Raw genomic sequence first — 26,365 nt, forward strand, 5'->3', positions numbered from 1 at the left:
CACAGCCTACTAAATGCCTGGCTTCACCAAAGAAACCACGGTGAAGGCACACTGGAGGGCGTGGCTGCATAAACTCCGGTCAGTGAACAACATGTGCTCACCACACATGGAAGCTCATGTTGTCTATGAACGTGCTCATCCTTCCCAGCCTCGCCCTCTAACCCCCATCTCTCACATCTGCAAGTCTTCCCTCTTGACTCCTTAAAGGACTCTCAGTGACAGTCTCATGTCCCCCTTGCATGTTGACATATTCCCCTTTATGTTCCCGTAACTCCCCGCAAATGTTCTTTTAAGACCACTGCAAGTCAGCTAACCCTGAAATCCAAAGGGAAAATTCCTGTTTTGATCTGACTGGAATTTGCTGCCACATTTGACAATGTTGATTACTTTCTCCTTGAAACCCTTCACTACCTTAGTTGCCATGGCAACCCCCTCTCCTAGTTATTTGTTGCATCTTTCAGGTCCTTCCCTTTCTGCCACCTTGATCAGTTCCTTGAATGTCTCTAACTCCCGGGCTTGACCTAGGCCTTCTGCCATCTTCTCCACATGGTCTCTGGCAAGTCACTTTCTTTGGGTCCCCATGATTGAGTGGCAATGACTCCAGGACAGTGGGATCCTTATTCAGCCCTCAACTTAGGATTCAGGTGTCTGCCAGGCCTGTCTGTGTCCTAAAACCCGAGCTACATCTGGGCCACTTTCCAATGCCTCTGACTGACTCACAATACTGTGTCCCTCAACCCAGCAGCTTGCCACCCATCAGGGCTGCACTCAAGACATTTGTGTCACTTCTGGCCTGCTCTTGTAGTGTGTGTGAATGCGCATGTAAGTGCAGGCCAGTGCCTGTGCATGCGTGTGTCTGTGTGTGGGGGGGAGTGCAGGAGCCTGAGGCAGTCAGAAGACCCAGCATGACAGGGGTACTGGGAACCAAACTTGGGTGCTCTGCAAGAGCAGTGTGAGCTCTTAACTATGGTACCATCTCTCCAGCCCCAGCCTGGCTTCCTAACAGCCAACCATTTTAAGTCCTTGTGGTTTCTACCTACCATGAGGCCCTGCTCCATTCCTCTCCAACACCGCTGGTCTAGGTGAGAGCCGTCTCTCATATAATCTCTTGCCTCTGGACAGACCCGCTGCTCAAGGAGGGCGATCAGGGCTTTCTAGCATCCTTCCCTCCTCATACAGTGCTATAAACCCGTGAGACTTCCTGGGTTGAAACCTCATGTAGTTGAGGTAGAACCTGGGCTGCTCTTCCATGCAGAAGACACACTATGCAGGCCCATAAGGCATAGTGTCAGTCCCGTGGCTCAGGCAGGACTCACTTGATCTTGGCTTCCAGCACAAGTATGAAAGAAACTGCTAGAATTCAGTGCATACTGCCTAGGAGAAAACAGAGAACTCATCCCTTTTGCTTCTCACCAGTCTATCTTCGTTTTGCTTCAGTGGGTCTGTTTCCTTGCCTGTGATACAGCGCTGTGCTGGCTGGCTGCCTCATTGTGTGCAGGTGGAGGGGCTAAGATGATCAGACAAGACAGTGGCCATGATCCTATGGCATATGCTATCAGGAGTTGAGCTCACACTGAGGCCAGGGAGCATCCCTGAGATGCACATAGTGTAACCACGACTTCTGTGTCATTTGCTGAATCCCTGTATAATATAAGAGAAATCTTTTTGACAAAATAAATGTCTAAATCTCCATTTCAGATATTAAAGTTGAGACAGAATGATTACTCTGCTCCCATTCGACTCTCGGCAGCTGCCTGTTGCTAGGAGCCCAGAGCTACAAAGAATGCTAAGACAAGACCCCAGCCACCAGGCAAGATGAAGCCACAGCTAATTAGAGCTGCAGTCAGGACCCGCAGGGCAGATGAAGGCTCCCTGAGAACACTGAGATCAGGTTCCCCACAAAAGGGAACATGATTGAATTTTTGCTTCTTCCACCAACACAGCTAATCCCCTCACCTCAACACTTAATCCCACTGTTCTGGGGCCTTCACTGTCTGTCCCCACTCTGCAAGCCCAGCTGGCCCAGCCTTCCCCTGTCCTGCTATGTGTGTGGCCGGTGAGCACAGGTGCCTTCCTGGCTCTGTAGCCCTCCAGCCCCCCTCTCCCTCCTCTCAGCCAGATTAGAGGTCAACTGTCCCCCACCTGGGGGACTTCTGTCCTGTCCTCAGAACTGTGCAGCAAACTCTTTGCTGGCTTCTGGAACATAGGTACTTTTGTTGTCTCTCCTAGTGGGACCTTCTTCTCTGGCGCCATGTTGTATCTGCCCTTAGAATACCAGTCCCAGATGAGTTTTGAACCTGGTACCTGTGACTCTGCCTACACCTTTGGGCGGATACATGTTCATATGTAGTAGATGTGTATGTGTTTATGTTTTTATCAAGCCGCAGGCTGAAGTCAGGTGTGATTTCACTCTACACTTTATTTTCTGAGACAGGATCTTTTGCTGGACCTCAAAATTTGTTATCCAGTGTGTGCTGCCGATATCCATCTTCATCTTTCACATGGGGCTGGACTGGCTGCACTCAGGTCCTCCTGCTGGCACAGCAAGCATGTCACCGAAGCCACCTCAGCTGTGTTGTCTTCTAGTGACAGCAGCCCAGCAGTCTGAGCCCTGGCCCTGGGCAAGTCTTCTGCTCCTGCTGCAGGTCCCAAGCCTCTGGCTGATGATGGCATCTGTAGCTATGCTCTCAAAAACTGTGCCACCTGCACAGAGAACCAGGGGCCTAGAGGGAGGTCTGATTGAACATGAATCCAGGGCAGCATTTCAAGGTGAGAAAGTCCCTGAAACTCTGCCAGAAGAGTGTGTGGAGAGACAGCTTGCCTACTTAGCCCAGTTGGCATCCACCAGTCTGTAGGCATCCAATCCTGCAAGGAAACATTACTCAGGGGCCACAGGAGTTCATCTCCACCCTCTCCCTCACCTGTACCAACCTACCTGAATGGTCTGTCTGCCAAGACATTTCACCACAAGCAGCAGAATCATCTCAGCCAGTTCCTGCCAAGTTCGCTTTCTTGGGGCTGTAGCCCTCTTGATCGATCCATGCTCCAAAGGCGGAGCTGATGAAGTCTGATCCATGCCCTGATCAGCACTGTCACAGCCTTGGGGCATCTGAAGATGTGATGCTATCACTGAAAAGGAACTCAGGGATAATCTAGTTCAACTGCCTCCTTCTACAGATGGGGAAACAGGCCTGGTGAGTGGAGGTAACGCCCAGCCAGTCAGCGGAGAAGCATCCGTACTGAGGAAATCAGGACAGGGGCTTGGCCAACCTAACTTTGACTCAAAATGGTGCAGAGACTGGAACAATGGTTCAACAGTTAAGAGCCCTGGCTGCTTTTCCAACTGGGCCTGGGTTTAGTTCCTGACACCCCACATAGCAGCTCACAACTGTCTATAACTCTAGTTCTAGGGGATCCAATGCTGTCTTCTGGCCTCCATGGGCACTGGGTATACACATGGTGCACGTACATACATGTAGGCAAAACACTCATACACATACAAAAATAAAATAAACTTTCAAAACAAAACAAAGGAAAATAGTGGGGCTATGGGTTAAGACTCAGGTAGTCAATTTTTATCTACCCAGGGAAATGGCGCATTGTGTGAAAGGGATGCTACAATCACAAAGGACAGACTATTTTTGCCAGTTCTTGCTGAAGGTGCCCTATATGAAATCTGGGATGATTGAGAACCACAGGTGATAGAAACAAACTTCATCCAAGACCGAGTGAGAGTCTCTCTAGAGGATCCCTGGACCTCAAGACCCACAAGTGCATACATAAAACCCTAAAGCACCATGCCGAACTGCGACCAGAGGAGAGATGCTTTTCTAGTTGTGACCACTGCAGCTATCAGTTCTGAACGACCCAGCCGGGCAATGGGAGGGACCCCTGGTTCCCTTCCGTCACCATCAGCTTCACACTGACAGTTTCAGTCACTTGTTGTAGTATTTATCTGAGACAGTGTTTCAGGTAGCTCAGAGTGGCCTGTAGCTCTACACAGCTAAGGATAACCTTGTACTCCTGATCCTTCACCCTCGTCCTACCAAGTGCTAGAATGACCTGCATAAGCCTTTGTGCCTGGCTGCTCTGTTTGATGCAATTTCTCATTTCAGATGTTTATTTCCTCTAAGCAAATATTTATTTAGTGTCTCCCAGACAGTTTCAGGACAGATGAGGTCACTGGCCCGGTGCTAAGCTTCTTTGGTTTGGGTGGGTGGGTTGCTCCGTGCTTTCTGTCCCAGGTTAACCTTGTCTTCTCTAGGCATAGGGACATAGCCATCACTTGTCCTTCCTCACCTCTGGCCTTCGCCTGCGTGATGTCATTTCTTTGCTTTTTAGACATTTTTAAACTATCTAATTTCTTCCCTCACTCCAAATTTTTAATAGGGTCTTAGTTCCAACTTGACTGTTTTGAAAAGTATCTGCTCTTTCACCTCTTCCCCTCTGAACAGGGGTGTTCCAACCCTCACGTCCCACCAACCTCCTCCCTCTTCTCCTACTCCCCACCCTCAGTGCTTCACCTTGGCAGCTCTGCACCCCTTTTCCACTCATGACTGGCAGGGGGAGGGCAGTGGTTACGGTAAATCAAGTCCCAGGTCTGCTTGTACTCCTGCGCAATTCACACCTGGAGGGTCTTTTGTACAGGAGCCACAACTGTGACACTCTTAGGACGCTGCAAGATTTCAGGTCCCAATGACAGTCGCTCAAGCCTCCTGACTAGAAAAGCAATTGCCAGATGACACCCTCTCCAGGTCCCTTCCTTCAAAGCTGAGAAAGCGAGCTCATCTCCACGTGTTCCCTCACACTGTCCTCTCCTGCCTCTATCGCTTTGGTAATCCCAAAGGGATGATAAAATCCCCCAAGTGACAGTGATTTCTACTTAGTCTTCATGACGGTGGCAACTGTCACCCCAATCCCAGACACCTTTTTGGATTACTTCCTTTGAGGACAGGTGAGTGCCTCTGGAGAAGGAGCACAAGGGTGCCAGCCAGGCTGTGAGCACCAGTTGCTCCACTCAGAGAACATATCATCTTTGTGGAAGGACAAAGTTGAGCCAGTTGTCACAGGAAATGCCCTAAGCTAGTAAGGAAGGCCAGTGGCAGCCATGTGGACCAGGGCTTGAAAGGAGTTGGACTGGATGCCCAGAGACATGTGTGACTGAGCAGCAGAGGTGGCTGGGTCAAGTGAAAGCAAAGCCACAGGCCTGGGAAGTCAGGTTTCCAGGTACAGCAGTGCTGTCAGCTAAAGGGGCTAAGACGGTTCCACAACTACACACCAGGCTGCTAGATGGGCAAAGCCACGAAGGCCATTATGGCAATAGCTGGGTGTGTGCTAAGCCCCTGTGGGCCCTAGTTCCTGCCTGAGCACACACAAAAATGGCTGAGTGAGAAAATAACTGGTTCAGACTTGACTAGTAAGTAAAAAGAAACAAACCCAAAAGCCATCCACTAAAAGCAGCCCTCACAGAGAGCCCTGTCCATCTGTGAGCAGTAAGGCTTTCCAGAGCTGAAGCCCGTGGGCTGCAGATGGATGGGCCTGGACTAACATCTGGGTACCGTGTCTTCAGGGATGCAGGTATACAGCAATGGAGTGGGGCTGAAGAGAAGCAGTTATGAGCCTGGCATTCTGGTGAAGATGCTCACGATTATGAGAAGATGACAAAGGCAAGAGGAACAACGCCAACAACCAACTCAGTTTATGGTGGGCCATAGCTTAGGAATCAGGGCTGGTGGGTCGCTGTCAGTCTGCAGGCCATCTGGCCAGTGCTGGCCGTGCTTGTGGAACAGGGAATCTGTATTGTACACTGCTGTCAGCTCACTCACCTGCCAGGCAGAGGGGACAGTGAGAGCAGGAAGCTTCCAAACACATGGGGTTACAGGCACAGGGAAGGAGAGAGGATGTAATCAGGACGCCACTGTATCTGGCCCGACAGGTGCTTGCCTTGTCTGCTCCACTCCAAGGAAGGACGCCAGGCTGTGTTTTCATGAGGTTCTTCTCATATGCCGTCGCCAAATACTAGTCTGGCAAATAATTCTTGTTACTTGAGAGTTGCCCAGAGGAGTCTCGGGAGGGAATTCCCTTCCTTCTAGGAAAGACCAGTCACCTAAGGCCTTTAGGAGTCCAGCACTGACTGACTGGCCCACCACCTACTTACCCATAAAGTCAGAGACCAACAAGACTGCTGCCAGGCCTTGTCAGGCAGGTTCTGTGTCTGGCAAGTGACAAAGACTATGATGATTAAGGGTGGAGCAGGACCTCAATGAACCAGCTAAGGAGTAGGAACCACGGAAATAGGGAACTATAATGCTGTTTCTGGTTTGTTTTTTTCCTTCCACATCTGCCTTGGCTATACATGAATATTCTTGACACTTCTACACCCAAGAATAAAAGCCACATTTATTCCTTTAATGTAAAAATCCTTTGATTAAATACTTTATTGCCTTAACACACTTTCAGCCAACATCTCTTAAGACTGAGTAACAAGAATAAAGGTCACCAACGTCTCACAGGAGACAGCTCTGGAAATGTTAAGGACTTCTTCCTTGACTAATAAATGGGGCAACAGGCCTCAAGTAACATGGTTGGGGGAGAACAAGGTCATATGGCAAGTGGTAGGGAATCAAGCGCTATAATCTTCTGCCTCTGACTTTTCTGGAAAGCTGCCACCACTACATGGGACAGGGGAATGGTAGCCTGGCTAAGCTGTCCAGCCAAGTGTGGGTTCAACCAAGAGCAACAAGGCATAGACATCCTCCAATGCCGGCAGTTCTGAAGAGACAGAGCCTATGGAGTGCCCTCCCACTAGCAGAGGGAGTGGCACCATGGACACTGCCTTGAAGCTGATGCCAACAACCTCCATTTTAAGGTGAAGAAACAAGGACAGAGGGACATCTGGGCAGTCATGCAAGTCACAAAGGCAAAGCCTAAGGCCTAGGGCTCCTAGACGCCTCACAGCAGGGTGTCTAGTTCTCTATGTCTGCTCTGGACCCAGGGTTTGAGTACCTTTCCTAGATTCCCAAAGGGAGACAACCCTTCTGCATGGAACCTCCAGCTGCTTGGCTCTACCTGACCAGGATGGGCAATGCTGCTTTCAACATACTCCACTCTCCCCAGTCCTAGCTGCTGAACTCACCGCTGCCACTTCTGAGCCCTTTCTCCTCAGTCCCAGTGATCGAGATAGCATGGTAGCCTTCTCCAGAGCCCTGCTGCTCCCATTGCTCAAACAGACACTGTCCCCAGGAGTGCATCCCACCTCACATGCTGCTTACTGTGATGGCTCCCCATCAACTGGAAACTGTCTGGGGCCTGCTAGCAGCAATGCACCTTTAAAATCCTCCTTAAGTGTCCCCAAATTGTCAGTGCTCCAGCTTTAAACACTGACCTCTTTCCTCAAAAGCTTTTGGGGTCTGAGTCTAAGGCATGCAGATACTAGTGGTCCTTCATTTCATTCTGCGGCCCTGTGTCTTTATTTGTAAGCAGAGATGCTGGTGAAAGCGACATCTCATTTATTATTTCAGTGCTCAAACACTTGCAGCACTTGGTCTCCAGGTCCGAAGGTCAGCCCTCCCAGGTCGGCATCAGCTCCCTCCTCAGACTCTCAGAACCCCTGCCATAGGGCCTAGTCCTAGATCTCTTGGTGACTTGGGTCAGTAAATACTATCCCTTTTCTCTTTAGCCTGAAAGACACTGTGATGGCAGAAGCTGTCCACTGTGTACCCAGGGTCTCACCATGCATGAAATTCTGACGAAAACTAGATGAATAGTGGAGCAGGCCTCCTAAGCAGAAGGACTCATCCCTTCCAGAAACAGTCTCTAGGAGGAACTCTGACATACCTCAGCAACAGGGCCCATGAAGGCTGAATGACGGGCTCGAGACAAGCCATTGCCACAGTGAAGGAAGAAACGAAGGGAAGCTCCTGGCACAGGCAGTGTCTGGGCTCACATGGTACACTGATCAAAGCACACAGCACATGCAGGCAGCTCCCTAAGAACCCCGTCACCACCTTACTTCAGCCACCTTCCTCTTTTGAACTCCAAAAGAGCCTAGGATTCGAGGAGAAAAGACTCCCACATCAGCAGGGTTGGAAAAACAGTACTTGTTCCAAAGACCACATTTTACCTCTCAAGACACTGACAGCAGAAGCAAGACACCTTCTCAAAGAGCTACAGTGGCAACAGGAAGTGCAAGGCAAAGCCCTGGATGGCCTGGTGGCCCTATTCCTGCAGAGGAAGCATCTTCTCTTGTTTTCCTGAAAGGGAGTTCAGGGCAAGGGATGCATTCTAGGTGAGGTGGGAAACCTCGTGGGCAGACAGAACTCATACATGGCGGGTAACCTTCGAGAGATGGGCTATCTATCAGCACTCTACTGAAAGGACCACAGATCTTTCAGAGAGGGGCCTGTATTGACTCTCAAGCACATGACCTAAAGCTGCTTTCCAAGGGAAAGCAAAATAAGCAAAGCTCTTGGCCTCACTTATGATCCAGGTGCCTCCACAGGAGAGCTACACAAAAGCCTGTTTGTTTTTGGAAGCTTCAGTTATCTATTTTTCTAAGTCTCCCCACTATGCTGGAATCAGGAGGTCCCGGACTGTTAGGCCTGCTCGTCCTGACATCTCCAGCAAGGCTTGTACAGGGTCTCTGTGTTTGCCCAGCTCCTCAGCTCCTCAAGCTCTGTAGAAGCCCAAAGAGCTACATATAGCAAAGACCTCAAGAGGTAAGAGCATCACCAAAGCAGACAGACAGACACCCTGAAAATGATCACTGCAACTTTTCAAAGAAAATCCCTCTAAAACAGACAACTCTTTGGTAATTTTGTTTTGTTTAGATAGGATCTCACTCTGTAGCCCAGGCTGTCCTGGAACTCAGAGCAATGCTCCTGCCTCAGTTTCCTGAGTGCTGGGATTATAGGTGTGAGCTGATTACACATGGATTACAGCTGGCTTTTGGGGAAGTTATAATTCCAAAGAAGAGGAAAGCATGGATCAGCAAGGCCAGGAATGCAAAAAAGGCAGAAGAGCAGGGACAACCCCACACAGCTTTCTTATAATAAAGGAAATGGCTAGGAGGGTCGAACGGACTTCCCACAAGTCACCAACTCCCTTCAAGGACGACCTTAGCAGCCCTCGCAGAAGCTCCCACTGCTTTTTGAGAGACATGGAGGTGGGTGCCCTAACATGCTGCCCTAACGGAGTGTCCAGGTCACACCCACAGTAACACATGCACGCCCATGGCAAGGGAATGCATTCTCTTGTGCTTCTAGCTGTCGCTGGGTGGATGTGCTGGGTGGATGTGCTGGGTGGATGGCGAGACTTATTTATTTTTCCAATTGAAATTGCATGAGGGCTTTCACTTATTTTTCCTTCAAAAGCAGCACCATAAAAGCCCTGATGGTTAGAGCCCCAGCTGCCCTGAGTTGTTTATCAAGGGATCCGTTACTCAAGTCTTCTACGGAGCAAACAGTTTGAGGCGGGAAGCCATGGGAGCTGAGTAGTGCAAATGTCTCATCTCTGAAAACTTTCAGACTCCCTCCTGTTCACTGCCTGGACTGCGCCCTGCTCCCCTCCCCCAATCCCACCATCTGTTCTCCAGAGAACAGATCAAATTTTCCAGCTAAGGTCTCTGGCGCCAAGGACTCAGCCCTGTGTGTTTCACCCTGCCCCCCACCAACTCAGAAATCCAACACCATGACCCAAATGGACTGCAGCCACATAAAACCACAAAGTAAAGTTTATAAAGCTTTATTAAACATTTCAAACAGCTGTGGAACGAACACACCAGAAATAAAAGCTTTACAACAGCAGTCCAAGTATTTCACAAGTGTGGCCTGGAAGTCCTACTTTCAGCTCTGCCCTGTGCCTGGCCCACCACCCTCACTCACACATGAGAGAGACGTTTCCGACTGGAAGGACACCCATGCTGAGCTCCAGTGGGCAGGGCCAGGAGAAAGTCTCATTTGCCAACACTTGTGACCGAAGCGCAGAGAATGCAAGTCCCAAGTCACCAAATCTTCCTGTGTATTCTTCAGAGTGTACAGTCTACGTGGCGCAGGAACGAAGAGGCTCCTGGCGGGAGAATGACGGCCACCGCTCCCCTGGGTCTCGTCTGAACCACCTTGGAGTCCACTGTGTTGGTCACTCTGCAATCCCCATGCTAAATAAAAACTGCAGCAGGGCCTACTACAGCTAGCTACTGCTACTAAACCTCAGTCAGAACACATTCAGTAAAGCTTCTTCAAAAGGAATATACACACGTATTTGTATGTACACGTATACACACACACACACACACTCACACTCACACACACATGTGCACACACACATACAGGGCACATCAAGAAATATCCAAATTCCTATCAAGGGAACCAAGGCTGCTATAAAACACGTAATACTTTCCCCCTCACTCAGCGGGGACCACTGAGTCTGTAAGCACGCTGCACACCTCCCTCCTGAAGAGCATGCACTGGAGACAAGAGGCGGCCCCCACAGGACGGCTGAGAGAGGCAGGAGGAAGAGCAGAGGGAGAGACGCTGGGCTGGAAGGCAAGAGCCCAGACACCCAGGCCAAAGGGCAATGTCTCTCCATCGCTTCTTTCTTTAAAATGAGGCAGAGAAAATATTGGAGGTTTATGGACAAGGAGCAGCTGAGACACGATTCCGTCTCACCTTCTCAACAGGGAAATAAGGATGAAAAAGCGAGGCTCTCGGGCATCAGCAATCTCTTAAAATTTGAGATAAGTGCAAAAACAAGCCCTGTCTTGGACAGGTGCTCCCCCAAAGAAAAGGAGTGGGAGAGAACCAAGGGGACACCAGGGAAAGGGACTGAGGCGGGAAGGAGGAAGATCCTGATGAGGAAGGGTCATGGAGGTACAAGGAGACTAGCATTGTATCTGCCCAAGTCATATCAAGGGTGGTTGACCAGGATAGGTGTAGACTCCCATCCGTCAGCCGGGACCAAGATGGTGACAGAACACACAACCATAAGACCACCCACGACTACAGGACTCTACAATAGAAGCACCGGTCAGTGCCAATATTCACATTATAAGGATAAAACATCACAGGCCAAAAGGCTCCATTAGGAATGTGGCACCCACAGGGCTGCGGGGTTTGAAACTCCAATGCTTTATGACCTATGTCAGTGCCTCCCCTCCCGTCTTCTGCTTCCTTGGCAAGCTATCTCGGCAGGCGTTAGGTGCCCACAACACCGGGGTCATGGGCTGATTCCGGAAGTGGGGAATCGGAGCAGTGGTACAGGAAACAATTTCCCCAGCAGCTATAGCAGATGAGAAAGAGGGCTGCCAGGAACACCAAGGCACATATTGTGCAAGGTTTCCGTTCCAGGAGGAAGCTGAGCAGGTAGAAGCCCATGAACATGGAGTGGCTGAACCACAGGGCGGGGTTGAGGGGCTTGGGGATGAGGAGGACAGGCAGCAGCCACTGGAGGCAATACATGATCTCTGCCGGGCAGGGCCTTCACCAAGGCGGCCAGGCACCGCTGCAGGAACCGACCTAATGGGAGCCAGCAGGCACAGGTGGCTGCCCTCCGTTTTCTTCGACTCTCTCTCCAGGAGCTGAGCCGCTGTGCTCTCTGGCTGTCAGCCCGGGATCACCAAGGCAGCAGGGATCCTGAAGAGAAAAGTCAACACAACAAACAGACAAAGAACAGACAGACAGACACAAAAAAACAAAACAAAACAAACAAAAAAACAGGAACAAAATGTATACTTATTTGGGAAAATGGATCATGTAAACAACAGCAAATGTGAATGCCCTTCCCTCCCCACCCACCCATGAATGTCTGCTTCTAACCAAATTACTATTTTAAGATAGCCTCCTGGGGTATCTTCCCTGGGCTTCTACTGGGGGCTCCCAGGAGGATAGGTCCTCGCAGTGGACTGGCTTTGCCTGGGCCCTGCCCAGCAGAGATCATGTATCGCCTCCTGGGGCTGCGGCCCGTCCTCAAAGGTCCCAGACCTCACAAAACCGCCCTGTGGTTGCCACAGGACACCATGGGCTTGATGTTGCGCCCCCGTGTGGTAAGAAAGGGCTCTGCATCTAGTCTCACATACGCAGCTCCAGCGTGGTGTGTCAAGTTACAGCAGTTATTTGTGCAGGACTAACCTGGAGATGCTAGGCAGTGGAACCTCAGATCCTGGCAAGCTATGGAAAGACACAGTAGAAGTGGCGCCAATTTATTTTAAAATCGGGCAATGTTTGCTTTTTCCAAATAGTTCAGTACTATTTAGCCCAAACCAGCCAACTTCTTTAAAGTCAATGTAATTTTTAAAAAAGGAGGAAAGAAAAACCAAAATCACACCGGACTCTCTTGGATCACTAAACCTCCATCTGTTACTGACAATGAACAGAACCAGGCCTCTATAAGTGTTTAATCAAAATTAACATCCTGTTCACATAGAGGCAACATTTGGCCTCTGTGCCAGGTATCTTGCTGGAGAGGTACTTTTCCACCAGCCACTGGGATGGTGGGGATTCCTACTTGCGGATGGCAATTTGTTCTTTCTATTCTCATCACATTCCACTAAAGATATAAAAGACCACGCTAAGTTGCTCTGAAACTAACTAGTCAGTCAACAGTAGCCACAACCCTTAGGGGCTGCAACAAAATCCTGTTCTATGCTCCAGCGGCGTATAGAACTGGTACAAAGAACTACCAGGCAGACTAGGGACTAGGGACTAGGGGAGGGGAGCACAAGGCAGAGGTCATTATGTACCCAGCCGAAAACTAGCCCCAAATACATTTGGGCCACTTATCCATAAAGTTCGCTCGCTCCTTTGGTGTACACAAAGGGAACCAATCCTTCTTACATCTTTCCTAGAGTAAATACAATTGCTTTAGCTATTAAGAGCAGAGAGCTGGTCCAGCTCGGGACCGCGGCCACCACCGCCTGCCGGCAGAGCGGGAAGCAACAATCAGGAAAGTGGTACAACGATCAAGGATTCTCACAAAACAACTGGCATAGGTTTAAAATTCACAGAATATTAGGAGTGTTGAGAAAGGTGTATACTTTTTGTTTTATGAGACAGCGTTCCGTAAATTCGGTTTTCCATCCATTTAGGAAGTACTTTTTGGCGCGGCACTGGTTACGCGGCTCGAATTTGTAGACTTGTGTGTGCCGTACCGAGAGGCTTGCACCCCTTACCCTCATTCTACACTCGAGAGCCACTACTCCCCTCCATTTTACACCGAATTTCAAAAGCGGGCAGAACAGAATCTTCTAGAAGGGTGTTACGAGCGGATTCGGGAGGTGGGGGGTCGGTGTGGAAAAAACCAGACAGTTATTTTTTTCTCTCTCGGCGAATGAGGAGCGCCCCCCACTACCCCTCCTCAACAACAACCCCCAAGTGCGCATGCGCATTTCGGTGGCAGGAGGGTACTTAAGGCGCGGCCACCGGGGCTGCGGCAGTGCGCCGAACAGCGGACTCCGAGATCTGCAGACCTCGGCGAACCCTCGCTCTCGACCACCCACCCACTCTTGGAACCATGGCCGCAGTGGCAGCAGCTTCCGCCGAACTGCTAATCATCGGCTGGTACATCTTTCGCGTGCTGCTGCAGGTGAGTATATGCCCGGGCTTTGGGTGGGAGAGGGCACCCAAAGCGCGCCCCTTGGAACCCTAACCCGCGTCGCGAATGCCGCCTCCCCAACCCATCCTATCCCAACTGCCGCGATTCCTGCCTACCAAAGTGCCGCGGTGGTACTATTTGTCCCTGCCCGTCCCCGTGCCCACATCCTCGCACAGACCCTGTCCCCAGTGCGCCGGCGCCCGGCCGGGAACAAAGACTCAGGGGTGCGGCGGTCGCCCGCAGCGGACGATCGCGACCAACGCGGTAAGAAACACCCGCTCTACTCAGACTCGATCCCAGGAGGGAGGCGGGGCACTTGTGTGCTGCGCGACTTTACAGCTCGCCCAGCAGAAAATGTTCGCCTTAAAAAATTGCGCATTGCGGGAAATTTTCTTTAAAACACACTATATACACATACAACATTCATGGGGTGGGGTGAGAAAAGTTAGAAAATGGCACTTCTCAGGGGAAAAAAATATTAACAAAAAGAATCTCAACAAATTGAGAAAAATAAAGGGAGAGAAATAGAGAAAACGCGCATTGCAGGAAAAATAAACCAGACAAAGGCACTTGGCAGGGGAAAAATGCATTAGATAAAACACACTAGTAAAGAGACAAAGGAACAGGGAAAAAAAATGAACTGGAACACACTTTGAATAAAACAATTAGAGGAAAATGCCCTTCTCAGGAAAAAATGGAAGGGAAAGAACGCTTAAAAAAAGAAAAGAAAAGAAAAGAAAAAGACAAATCATTTTCTGGAAAAAAGAGAGCACACGAAAAGGTGCTTTTCTTAAAGCCAAATTGGAAGAAAGCGCTTTGTGCATAAAACCGTCTATCCTCGAGAGCTCCCTTTGCAGGAAGAGTTCCCTGCTAAAGGAATCCTTTGCCAAAGGAATCGCATATTTCCTTCAAGGTGTTCCTGGAATGCTGCATTTACTGGGTAGGATTCGCTTTTCGAAATCCTCCAGGGACACAGCCCATTGCGAGAAGTGAGGTATACCTAAGTTGTGGGTCCAATCAGCTTGCAGCCATGCAGCTCTCAGCACAGTTGGAAAAGCTCCAGCTGCCCTGACTCGTGGACAAGCTGCGCCGCGCCCACCACTCCAGGCTGCACTGGACAGGCGGGCGGGGCAGGGGGCGGGGCTGGGCGGGCACACAGCAGGAGCAGCAAGCAGCAGTAGCAGCAGCACTATACTGGGTCCTAGGTGCTTCTTCTCTAAAGGCGGGTCCTGGGTCTTTCACCGCAGGTGTTCAGGTACTCCCTGCAGAAGCTGGCGCACACGGTGTCCCGGACCGGGCGGCAGGTGCTGGGGGAGCGCAGGCAGAGAGCCCCCAACTGAGGCCCCAGCTCCCAGCCCTGGGCGGCCGTGTCATCAGGTGCTCCTGTGCTTCTCGACCAGCATGGGAGCCAGTGCCGCGCAGGAATGGGGGGTCCCCTGTGCTCCCTCGTCAGAGGAGCACTTGCCAAGGTCAGTGAGGGGCCGGTAGGCCCCCGGAGAAGCAGCACCGACAATGATGAAGCTATCAGTTCCCTTCCCAGCCCCTTTGCCCCTGTCCCACTACCGGCGGGTGGGAGAGGAGGGGGGAAGAGGGGAGCAAGCCCTCGAGAAAATGGGCGTAGGCACCTCATTCTGATCTGGACCAAGTCGGAACAGCACCATCTCAGCTGCATGAGAGACCGTACTACAGAGATCCAACACACAACCAAACAGCAGAACGGACATTCTGACATCACCAGCCGAAGCCCTGAATCTCGGTGCAGAAGAGAAAACATCAACTGTGTGCCCTGTGGCAGGACTGGAGGGCATGGATGCGGGAGGAAGAGGGTTAAGAAATTCAGAGGCGCCCTCTTGCAGTCCCTTGCCTAAGGCATGCACTTTCCTGCCTTGCTCCCTCGTTCCCCTCACTCCCCAGCCTTCCAAACCCCTCCCCAAAATGTGTCACTTGATTCGGACCTATTCAACCAGAAACTGAATCCCACTTTCACCAAAACACCTTCTCCGGACCCCCGGCCCTTCACTGATCTTGCTTATCCCTGGTCTCACAAGGCAGTTGTGGTCAATATTGTGGTAGTCGCTAACTGTACTGCTTAATTGTGCATTAGTTGTATCCCCCAGCTAGATTGTAAGCTCCAGGAGAACAGGGACCACCTCCACAAAAAATAAAAAACGGACCTCTCCTGTCTTGTACAGTGTCCTAGGACCGTGCAGGGCAGTGGGGGTGCACCAAAGTTCTTTTGTGGCTTCTTTTGTGGCTTCTTCTGCGACAGCGTCACATGTCTCTAACTGGGCAATGCACCCACTGTGGAGGGGTATACCACATGGGAAAGGGAGGAGAGGCGGGGGACAAGAAGAATGAACCAAGACTCTGCCTCATCTAAATACTGTCCTGAGATAAAGGACTATTTCTCGTCCCCAGTGAACATCTAAATACTGTCCTGAGATAAAGGACTATTTCTCGTCCCCAGTGAACATCTAAATACTGTCCTGAGATAAAGGACTATTTCTCGTCCCCAGTGAAAAAGGTGGTATTCATTTGTCCCAAAACAAGGGACAATCCCCTTCCCCAGGATGTTGGGTGCATTTACTTGGTGGTCCTGAGATAAAGTACCACAGCAGGTTATAAATTTGAGAATGATGGGGAGAAAATAAGTGGGAATGGCCCTTTAAATGGGATACTGAGGACCAAGAAGGTTGACTTTAGAAATATAAAGCTATACCCCAGATCTCTACCCAGGAGCCCTGGGAAACGACTGCTGGGCAGGAAGAGCGGGCACTGGCTGGGACAATGGGCACGAGATGTGGCTTGGGGCCTCCTCCACCCAGCTTAGTCCCAGGCCCCAAGATCACCATAAGGCCATCCTGCTGGACTTTTCTAACTCTGCAGCTGGACAGTCCTCTTAATTTTCTCAGTATATCCTTAAGGGCCTTATCTGGTCACTAGCCTGCCTTTTCCCCTCCCATTGCACCTTGAGGGTGGGCTGGCCTTAGTTCTCTTCCTTGGTTAGTCAAGGCTCTTCTTACAAGTGTCAGCTGACTTGCCCTGCCACCTGTTAAACCTCATCTCTAGTTTTATCCATCCCTGTCACTGCACACCTGTTGCTATGTCAACACTAGGGGGATGAGTTGGAAGGCTATCAGTTCTCCTCTGCTGCTTCCCTGAACCCCTTAGTCATGACTGTCACACCACACTCAGGTGTGCAAAGCACCTCAAAGTCCTTGAACCTTGTCTTTGTCTCTGGCTCCCAAGAAAGCTTGATTGATTTTCAGACCAATCATGGGCACCTCTGAAGATACTTGTAATTTCATTCAACACCAGGAAATTAAGGGGGCAGGTAGCACAGAATTTGCTGTGGCCTTGGCTTTACCATCCATCAAATTAGCTTAGGCTACCCAGCCAGGTCACTTTTAGTCACCTATGAAGGTCCAGATGAACCCCCATACAGATCAGAGTATCACCATGATTCCACGGAACTTGGATGTGACATGCATTCTAAGGCTCCATCTTCCTAGCAGGGTGGATACAGCTGCTCCTGCCAAGGCCTGAAGTTAGGTCAGGCCCTTAGTCCCAAAGCTACTCATCTGCAGTCAGTGCCTCCCTCCTTTCAGACTAGAAACTTCTGTGGTTTGCTGTACTAGAATTGATCCAAGAGTACATACCAACACAGGTTCCCCATGAAGGCTGACTCTCCCCTTGGAGACTTGGAGAGGTGGGCCCACTGCCGCTCTATTGTTCCATATGTCCTAGCCTCGGCCCAACACAAGGCAGGACAGAGCAAGGAGGTTGGAGTCCGGCCACCCTGCACGTAGCACATCTTGTACCCTCATCCCCAAGCCAGGAGGCTAATGGTAACCCCGGGGCTTTCCAGATGATCTTGGCAAAACCTTTTTCTTCCATCTCCCCTCCATCAGTACTGAATGTAGTGTAGTTAGGTGGAGACTTCCAGGAAAGGGCTGCCAGGGTGACTCTGAGAAATGTGAAATATCTACTACCCACTTTCTTCTCCCACCTCAGGCCCGACTGTCCTGACAGCAAACTAAAGACCCCAGAGAAGGCCAAGAAGAATGTGTTCATGGCCGTCCTTGTGTAGAACCTGCAAGCCTGATCCAAACATATCTTATATATAAAATGTTTCAACAAGCTACATGCTATTAAAACATTTTATTCTCACATAAAGCAATGGGGTGCGTTCTTTTATTGCAAAGCCCTTAGTACACAGAGTTAAATATCCCTTGTTCCTAAAGAGGTTGCTACTTCTGAACAGGAGCAAAGGCAGAGCAGATGAGCTGTGAGGGAAGGTGAATAGCTTTATGGGACTCTAGCAACACATAAGATTCTAAGGCTCCATTTTCCTAGCAGGGTGGATACAGCTGCAGCCAAGGCGTTAAGTTAGGACCTGACCTAGGCTGTGTCTCAGCCTGACCGGCTCGAGTTCAGTAGGGTGGAGGTCAAAGCTTCCAGAGATGTGGGTTCTAAGAGACTCTATCTGTGGAGTAAGTGAATTGTGACTGAAATGTGTTTGAGGAACAAAAGTAATGAAGGTTTTTGGCTTGGGCTATAGGGCTGGCCAAAGATAGCTTAATTACACAGAGGCTTTGAGGGAGGCAGGCTTGCTGTTGGCCACTTACTAGATATCTACTTTCAAACTTGGATCTCTTCAGGAGCCAACACCCCAAAGGGAGCGTCTGAGCTGGCAGTTAATCTCTCCCAGGAGATTTAAATGTGTGTACACACACAGAGAAAAAAATAGTCCATCAAAGACTCCGTTTCCAGGTGACCACAACTTCTTCCATATGCCAGAGAGACACATTTGCCACAATCTTCTCTGGAAACAATCCTGTCCTTCCATGCCCCCCTCCCTGTACCCCCACCACAGGGCTCAGACCTCAGCAGGAAACAGATTCTTGAACATTCCCAGGGCAGAGCCAAAAGACAGAGGAAGGCAATACAGGGCTCTTGGTAGGTCACACAGTGACAAGCTGGAATGGAATGTGTATGCTTCCAAGATAGAGAACAAGAAAAGTGGACAGCCCAACTCTGATTCCCCTTAGAAAGGACAGATAAGAAGTTAAACTGTTTCGGCAGGAACTTTGGAATGACCATTTTTCAGATACAGAATTCATTTGGTTCCTGGAACTGACCAAGGTTCCAGAAACCCAATCTTTGAACAGGAATTCTTGCCATTCATGAATCTTGATTTAAAAGAAACGAGCAAGCTCGACCTAACACTTGGGATGAGCACATAAAACGGAACTTTTTTTTTGCTTCCTGGCTTCGGTGTTGCAGTCCAGAGGCTGACGGGATGTTGGACCATGTCAGGCAGGGCAGAGAAACTGTTCCCAATACCATCAGTTCCCTGAAAGGGACAAAAGAGGATCCGAACGTATAAACACAAAGAACCTACAAACTAGAACAGGTCTTAAGTTTCCCAACTAAAAAGGGACATGAGACCCAGAAGGAAACTAAAGGTTGTATGGAAAGAGGAAGGAAAAATCGACTGTCTCCCCATCCCCCATTTTCTTTTCCAGTCCAAGACGAGTGTGACAGGCATTCCGTTCCTTCTGCTGCCCTTGAGGGCCACTCCCCAACCAACTATAGGCGAGGGAACCGGTGTCCAGACTCGACGAAAAGTTGGTGCCGAGCGAGAAGCACCCAGGACCCGAAGTAGATGGTCACCCTATCACTCCAGACACAAAAGAGGGTGTTTGGGGCCCACTTCTACCTACTCCCCACACTACTTCGGATGGGGGGAAAATGGGGGGGGGCGTAGGGAAGGAAAGATCGAGAGACTGAAGTGGCGAGTAGAGTGGCTGGCCTCCCAGATGCTGAGCCCCTTGCCAAGGGCCAGAGCGGAGGAGGTGGTGGACGAGCCCGGCGTTCCCAGCTCCATCCCGGGAGCGTGCTGACCTTGGAAGCCAGCGTGACAGCCAGGAACCCCAGAACTCACCCCAGGGACGGGAAGGGATCCCCCCACCCCCACCCCAAGGCCCAGGTTGGGGCAAAGCAGGGAGGTCACCTGACGCCAGACAAGGGTGTGCCCGCCCCCAGCCGCGCGGAAAGCCCCGGCGAGAGGCCAAGCGGCGCCTAAGGTGACCCCGCAGGGCCAACATGGCGGCTCGGCCTCGCCGAGCGCCTAGCCTCTCACCCCGCCCAGGTGGGCGACGCCACGATACCTGCGAGCCCCGCCATGGCGCTGCCGCCACTGTCAGCGTCGCCGGTCGCTGCCGCAGCCTGCCTCCACCTTAGCTCTCCACCGACGCCGCAGGAGCTGGGGAGACGCCCCCTTCGTCTTCAAGTGGAGCATCACAAGGACCCCGTCCAAAATCAGGCTGTCCTGCGCGGACGCCTGACAAATAGGCCCAAAATGAAACTACTCTAGGGGATTCTTCCCTCAGTATCCGTCACAAAATAGCCTTTATGAACTTTTTCGGGACGTCAATAAAATTATGGAGCGCTACAGTCTTCAATCCCGTGGAATATTTAGTCAGGCGTATTTTGGACAGCCCCAAACCTCTGGCCCATGGTCCCCTTCATGCATATGCAGCAGATTGTGATCCTTACTCTTTGTAGGTTAGTTTGGTTGAGGAGTCTCAGTGCCCAGAAGCCCTCGGACCATGGGCACCTGTGCACCCTGGGAAACTTCTCGTGCCTCACATCTAGCCCTTTGAACTACGGGCAAAGACCCAGGTTCAGAACATGCTTCCTTCTGGGTGATGAAATGCCTTGCCCCAGGCCTGTTAAAGTCTAGATGAGTTAGTGTGTTCACTTACTAGCTAATTAGTCACGGTCCTGAGCTCGTACTATGCGCAAGCGCAGTGTTAGGGGCGAAGGAAGTAGAATACGACTCCTGACCCCAATTTCCTCAGTCAGGAGGTGAGAGTGAATGTTGGAGGATTATTGTATATTAATACTTTTAATCAGACCAGTACATAATTACGCATCGTGGGAAGCGCTAATAGGCAAAGTAAAGAGAGTTATGAGAAGTTAATGGAATCCTGGCGTCTGCAGAGGGGTGAGGGTTGGGGCCTTCTTGGGCAGATGAGTTTGTGTATTGTGTGCGTCGTCAAGGGATCTTCTTCCAGACATAGAGGTGACAACCCTAAGAAGGGTTGGGGTTGAGCAAGAAATATGACAGACATCTTGGTCATGAGTTTGGATCTTTGTCTTGAAAGGCACGGGAAGCTATGCTCTTTAGGGCAATGAAAGACTTTTGGGTCTCTTGGCTTTCCGGGTTGGAAGACATGGAGGTGAGGTTCAGGATGAGAGACCAGCTAAGCAACCAGAACAACTTTCCCAACACAAAGTCACAGTGACTCAGACAGGTAGTGGCTAAGGGAGCCAGGTAGAAGAGATCATATCACACTGGATGTGGGTAAACAGCGAGTCGGCAGGCTCTGGTCTTAAGTATGAAGGGACGAAGAGCCTTTGGCCAAGGTGGAAATGCCTGAGGAGAGACAGGCTGCAGGGGACAATCAGAAGTGTGACTAAGAAGTTGTAGCTGAGAACTGGAGAGATGGCTCAGAGGTTAAGAGCACTGGCTGCTCTTGCAGAGGTCTAGAGTTCAATTCCCAGCAACCACATGGTGGCTCAGAACCATCTGTAGTGTGATCTGATGCCCTCTTCTGGCCTGCAGGTGTACATGCAGGCAGAGCACTGTATACATAATAACAAATAAATCTTGGGGGGAAAAAAAAAAGGAAATAAGTGGCAGATGAATGGAGTGGCTTGGCCCCGGGTTTATTCCAGCACTCTGTTGTCCTTCAGTGCGCATGTCCTTCATACTCACAAGATGGCCACCCCAGTTCCAGGTGTCACATTTGAGCCAAGACAGTGTGTAGTCTTTCTTTAGTTGAGCCCACAGCAGGCCTGACTGTAACCCTCTTGTTGTTACAGTTGCTTAGAAGCCCATAAGGATCAGTGTACTTATACCTGGTACTCCTGTCGGCTAACAACAGAAGAAAACAGAAGGCCAGGAAGCTCCTGATTAGATGAAGAGGGGCCAACTAACATTCTTGTGTACTGTTGATGGCAGAGGGAGGAAGGGTAACCACTCTAGAAAACTCAGCATGTCTTTGTCTTCCCCCTCCTCCTCCTCCTCCTCCTCCTCTGCCTTCTTTTTTCAAGACAGCGTTTCTCTGTGTAGCCTTGGCTGTTCTGCACTCACTTGGTAGACCAGGCTGCCCTTGAACTCACAGCGATCCTCCGTTTGCCTCTGCCTCCTGAGTGCTGGGATTAAAGGCGTGCGCCACCACGCCTGGCCGTGTCCTTGTTTTCAACACATCCTCTGTGCTATGCTCAGAGCCTCCGCTCCTATGGACTGTCTGGGTCTCCCTGAAGACCTGTGCAAGACTGTCTTTAGCAGAGGAATCCCTAGGACAGCTGGTGTGCAAACAATCTGGTGTCCATCCATGAGAGAAGGGACCAACATACCAAGTGTTAGTCTGTGGGATACATATAGCACTTGGTAGCCCTAGCTTCTGCATAGAAGATTCAAGAATGTTTCTAAAACATTTGAAAGAAAAAATTGCATCTGTACGTACTGCGCATGTACTGGCGTGGTTATCACCGCCTGAAAGCTATAATGGAATAATTGCTTATATAGTTCTTACAGGTTTTAGCTCAGTGTTCTACAACTGGGATGAAGCACGGGGGAGGGTCTGTGTAGAGCACCTGGAAATGCTGTGCCCTTTTATGTGAGAGACTGGTGCATCCTCCTATTTGGTGGCCTTGGAACCAATCTCTGAATTGTGAGGGACACACATATTTTGTTCATAAACATAACAAAAGGCTAGCACATGCAACACTACAGATTAATCTGATATGCAGGGTGTGGGTCAGAAGGAGCTGAGGCCAAACCAGCACACTCAGCAGGATTCCATTGTCCTAGTTCAAGAGCAGGTGAAACTGAGCTATGGTAACAACTATCATATTAGCGGCTTCAGGAAGTCAGCAGAGAAAGGGGCGGAGCAAAGACTTGGCTCCGGTCTCATGCGGGGGAGGGGGGGGGAAGACTCATCAAGCTGGTCCAAAGTCAGGGAACTTTAAATAGGTTATTCCTCAGAAAACAAAACAAACAACTCTCACACACACACAACCAACCAATCCCCACCCCCTTAAAAAAAAAAAACCCAAAACAGGAAAAGACCATTTTAAAAGACTCCAAACAAGGATCAGAAAGCTTGTTTCTAGTATTTCTGTCACAGGTGTGGGCATTGGCAAAGCCCCAGTGGCCAACTTTTTTATGGGAACTCTGCAAAGCTGGAGGCAGGCAGGGTTTCTGACCTCTGCTCTGCTAACCTGGTTCCTTCCATCCTCAGCCGTGTTCCACTTGGATCCTGGGATTTCGGATGACCCAAAAGCCCTTTCTGCCCTAAAATGTGACTAAGCGGATCTTGACTTAGTCAAGTCACAATCATCCTTTCTCCCCAAGCTGCTCTCTGTCACTTTTGTTGTTTTGTTTTTAATCACAGCAACAGAAATCGCAGGTGTCCTTTATACAGCAGCCAAAGGAGTCTTGCTAAGATGACAGTGTCACTCTCCCTCTGGAAGTGGTGTCCCCTTCCTCTGTAGTCACCTGTCAAGATCCTCCCCATCAGCCATCAAAGCCCCCAAACCATTGGTACCTCCCCCCCATCGAGTCCTTGCATTCCAGTGTCAACTTAGCGTTTCTATTGCTATGAAGAGACATCATGATCACAACAACTCTGGTTTGGTGTTTTGAGACAGGGTTTCTCTGTGTAGCCTTGGCTATCCTGGAACTCACTCTGTAGCTAAGGCTGGCCTCGAACTTATAGAGATCCCCTCGCCTCTGCCTCCCAAGTGGTTTGTTTTGTTTTGTTTTTCAAGACAAGGATTCTCTGTGTAACAAAGCCCAGGCTATCCTGGACTTGCTTTGTAGACCAGGCTGGCCTCAGACTCACACAGAGGGCCACGTGCTTCTGCCTAAGTGCTGGGGTTAAAGGGGTGTGTCATTACACATGGCCCCACAGCGATCATAAAGGAAAACATTTAGCTGGGGTTGATTTGTAGTTTCGGAGGTTTAGTCTATTATCATCATGGCGGTAAGCATGGTGGTGTGCAGGCAGGTAATGAAGAAAGAGCTGAGAATTCTACATCTGGAGCCACAGGCAGCAGGACAGCCAACCACTGAACCTGGGCTTGAGCTTCCAAGCCCTCAGAACCCACCACCTAGTGATGCACTTCCTCCAACAAAGCCACATCTACTCCACTAAAGCCACACCTCCTAAAAGTGCCACTTCCTATGACCTATAGGGGTCATTTTTATTCAAACCACTACAGTCAGCAATTGCAGACCTACTGGGACCCTACAGTAGTCAACGCACCACTTAGAGTGTGTGTGTGTGATGGGGATGGGGTGGGGGGCGTGGCAACACCAATGTCCAGTTGAGATGAGCAATAGCGCGAGGTCAAGGCAGACTCACTTCCCGTGCCCAGTGACTCCAGTGGAGCTGGAGCCTGAGCACAATGTATTAGTTACTTTAATGTTGCTTAGATTAAAAAAAAAAAAAAAAAAAAAAATGACCATGACCAACAGTAACTTAAGGAAGACTTCATTTTAGCTTACAGTTCCAGGGGCAGGTGGAGGGGGTCAGCTAGAGTCCATAGTGGCTGGGGGAGGGGGAGGGGGGATGGGACGGGTGGGAAGCACGGCAGCAGGAACAGAAGGCTGCTAGACCACATCTCAACCACACACAGGAAACAGAGCAAACCGAAAGCCAGGCCAGGATATAAACTGTCAGCGCCCACCCTCAGTGATGTACGCCCTCTGGCAAAAGTTCCCAAACCTTCCCAAACAGTGCCAACTACTTAAATATATGAGCCTATGGAGCTAGCTGTCACTCAGACCACAACAGCAGGACAGTCTACAGCCTGGCAGAAGGAGACGGCGCTAGTGAGTGGCGGATGGGTGTGTAATGTACGGTTGTATTGGTAGATCATCCCATGCTAAGAAGCTGGCTATGAAAGTGGGGTTTCCTCCACTGCACCCCCAAATTTCAGACCCAAGTTTGTTTCTGTTAAGCCTCATCTGGAGAAGGAGGCCAGGCCTGTCTAACTCTTGACAGAACAGTCAAAAAAAAAACCACTGTGTTCTTGAGCACAGCTAGAAAGTAACTGTTTCCAGCAGATGTTGTTGTGCTCAGCCAGGAGAGAGGCAACAACTGGAACCCCAGATGACTGCATCATTAGCCCGGTGTCCCTGTCTCCATGTCTGACTGCATCATCAGCCCGGTGTCTGTGTCTCCATGTCTGACTCCATCATCAGCCCGGTGTCCCTGTCTCCATGTCTGATTGTATCATCAGCCCGGTGTCCCTGTCTCCATGTCTGACTGCATCATCAACCCGGTGTCCCTGTCTCCATGTCTGACTGTATCATTAGCCCGGCGTCTGTGTCTCCATGTCTGACTGTATCATCAGCCCGGTGTCCCTGTCTCCATGTCTGACTGCATCATCAACCCGGTGTCCCTGTCTCCATGTCTGACTGCATCATCAGCCCGGTGTCCCTGTCTCCATGTCTGATTGTATCATCAGCCCGGTGTCTGTGTCCCCATGTCTGACTGTATCATCAGCCCGGTGTCCCTGTCTCCATGTCTGATTGTATCATCAGCCCGGTGTCTGTGTCTCCATGTCTGACTGTATCATCAGCCCGGTGTCCCTGTCTCCATGTCTGACTGTATCATCAGCCCGGTGTCTGTGTCTCCATGTCTGACTGTATCATCAGCCCGGTGTCCCTGTCTCCATGTCTGACTGTATCATCAGCCCGGTGTCCCTGTCTCCATGTCTGATTGTATCATCAGCCCGGTGTCTGTGTCTCCATGTCTGACTGCATCATCAACCTGGTGTCCCTGTCTCCATGTCTGACTGTATCATTAGCCCGGTGTCTGTGTCTCCATGTCTGATTGTATCATCAGCCCGGTGTCCCTGTCTCCATGTCTGACTGTATCATCAGCCCGGTGTCCATGTCTCATGTCTAGCTGGACTTGACTGTTTTCTTTTCTATACTCTTAATAAACTCATTCAAAACTGAAAGCTCGGCTATGAAAGATTGCTCTCCACATCAAACAGAACAGAGAGAAAGACTGAGTTGCACCCTTTCTTTTGTTGTTGTTGTTGTTTGTTTTTCTTGAATTGTCTATCTTGAGACTGGCTTGGAAGTCACTGTGTAGTCCTGGACTCGCTTTGGAGATCAGGCTGGCCTCGAACTCACAGAGATCCGCCTGCCTCTGCCTCCTGAGTGTTGGGATTACAGGTGTGCACCACCCCACCCAGCTGCTCCCTCCCTTTTTTACTGGTCCCCAAGCCTCTTAGCTGGTAACTACACTTTTAGAACTGGATTGTGGGTTGGGGCTCAATGACAAATCCTCAGGGGACTTACGTTACAGATTCAAACCCTGTGGGTAAAATCAGGGTACCTCCCTTACCTACCAACCCTGCACAGTACTGGGGTCTGAAAGTCAGCACCACTTCCTTACCACAAATTACAACCAGGAAATTGGACCTGTATTGCAACAGCAATATTAAAGGCACCAAAGAAGCTATGTGACATCAAATGATTTCAAAGGTAGCCAGAAATTTTTACCAAGGTGAATAAAGAAATATATAAGTTCTGGAAAACAGACTAACTAGAGCGCGATAGCTTTTTTCGGTGCATACTTACCAGCTGTTCACCCTCAAACAATTAATTAACACATCTGTGACTTATTTTCCCCCTGTCTGTAAAGTGAGGAAGGAAGTATTAGCCCACAGCTGATTCAGCCATTGG

The 26,365-nt window shown here is 50.2% G+C and overlaps 2 protein-coding genes across 5 annotated transcripts; one reads left to right on the forward strand and one right to left on the reverse strand.

Annotated features, from left to right (window-relative positions):
* Positions 1–10,014: 10,014 nt before the first annotated feature.
* On the reverse strand, positions 10,015–19,914 carry Blcap (BLCAP apoptosis inducing factor). The gene is made up of 2 exons (XM_051143680.1): positions 19,758–19,914; positions 10,015–11,627 (listed from the first exon to the last, which is right to left on the reverse strand). Exon 2 carries the CDS (start codon positions 11,451–11,453, stop codon positions 11,190–11,192), a length of 264 nt encoding a protein of 87 aa, XP_050999637.1. The 5' UTR covers positions 11,454–11,627; positions 19,758–19,914; the 3' UTR covers positions 10,015–11,189.
* On the forward strand, positions 13,014–15,814 carry Nnat (neuronatin). Of its 4 annotated transcripts, none has more exons than XM_051143676.1 (3): positions 13,024–13,575; positions 13,761–13,848; positions 14,832–15,814. In XM_051143676.1, exons 1-3 carry the CDS (start codon positions 13,504–13,506, stop codon positions 15,059–15,061), a joined length of 390 nt encoding a protein of 129 aa, XP_050999633.1. In that variant the 5' UTR covers positions 13,024–13,503; the 3' UTR covers positions 15,062–15,814. The 4 variants fall into 4 exon arrangements, with proteins under 4 accessions (XP_050999636.1, XP_050999633.1, XP_050999634.1 ...); XM_051143677.1 differs by lacking the exon at positions 13,761–13,848 and adding an exon at positions 14,498–14,573 and having other exon boundaries at positions 13,035–13,575; XM_051143678.1 differs by lacking the exon at positions 13,761–13,848 and adding an exon at positions 14,498–14,578 and having other exon boundaries at positions 13,039–13,575; positions 14,832–15,065.
* Positions 19,915–26,365: the final 6,451 nt, after the last annotated feature.

The sequence above is a fragment of the Acomys russatus genome, chromosome 4, assembly GCF_903995435.1.
Source record: "Acomys russatus chromosome 4, mAcoRus1.1, whole genome shotgun sequence".
Lineage (NCBI taxonomy): Eukaryota > Metazoa > Chordata > Mammalia > Rodentia > Muridae > Acomys > Acomys russatus.

Bases quoted from the DNA above. Each gene is read 5' to 3' on its own strand.
- Blcap (XM_051143680.1), bottom strand. From the start codon at position 11,453: ATGTATTGCCTCCAGTGGCTGCTGCCTGTCCTCCTCATCCCCAAGCCC.
- Nnat (XM_051143676.1), top strand. From the start codon at position 13,504: ATGGCCGCAGTGGCAGCAGCTTCCGCCGAACTGCTAATCATCGGCTGG. The intron at 13,576-13,760 runs GTGAGTATATGC...ATCCTCGCACAG, and splicing joins TCTTTCGCGTGCTGCTGCAG to ACCCTGTCCCCAGTGCGCCG. The intron at 13,849-14,831 runs GTAAGAAACACC...CTTTCACCGCAG, and splicing joins GGACGATCGCGACCAACGCG to GTGTTCAGGTACTCCCTGCA.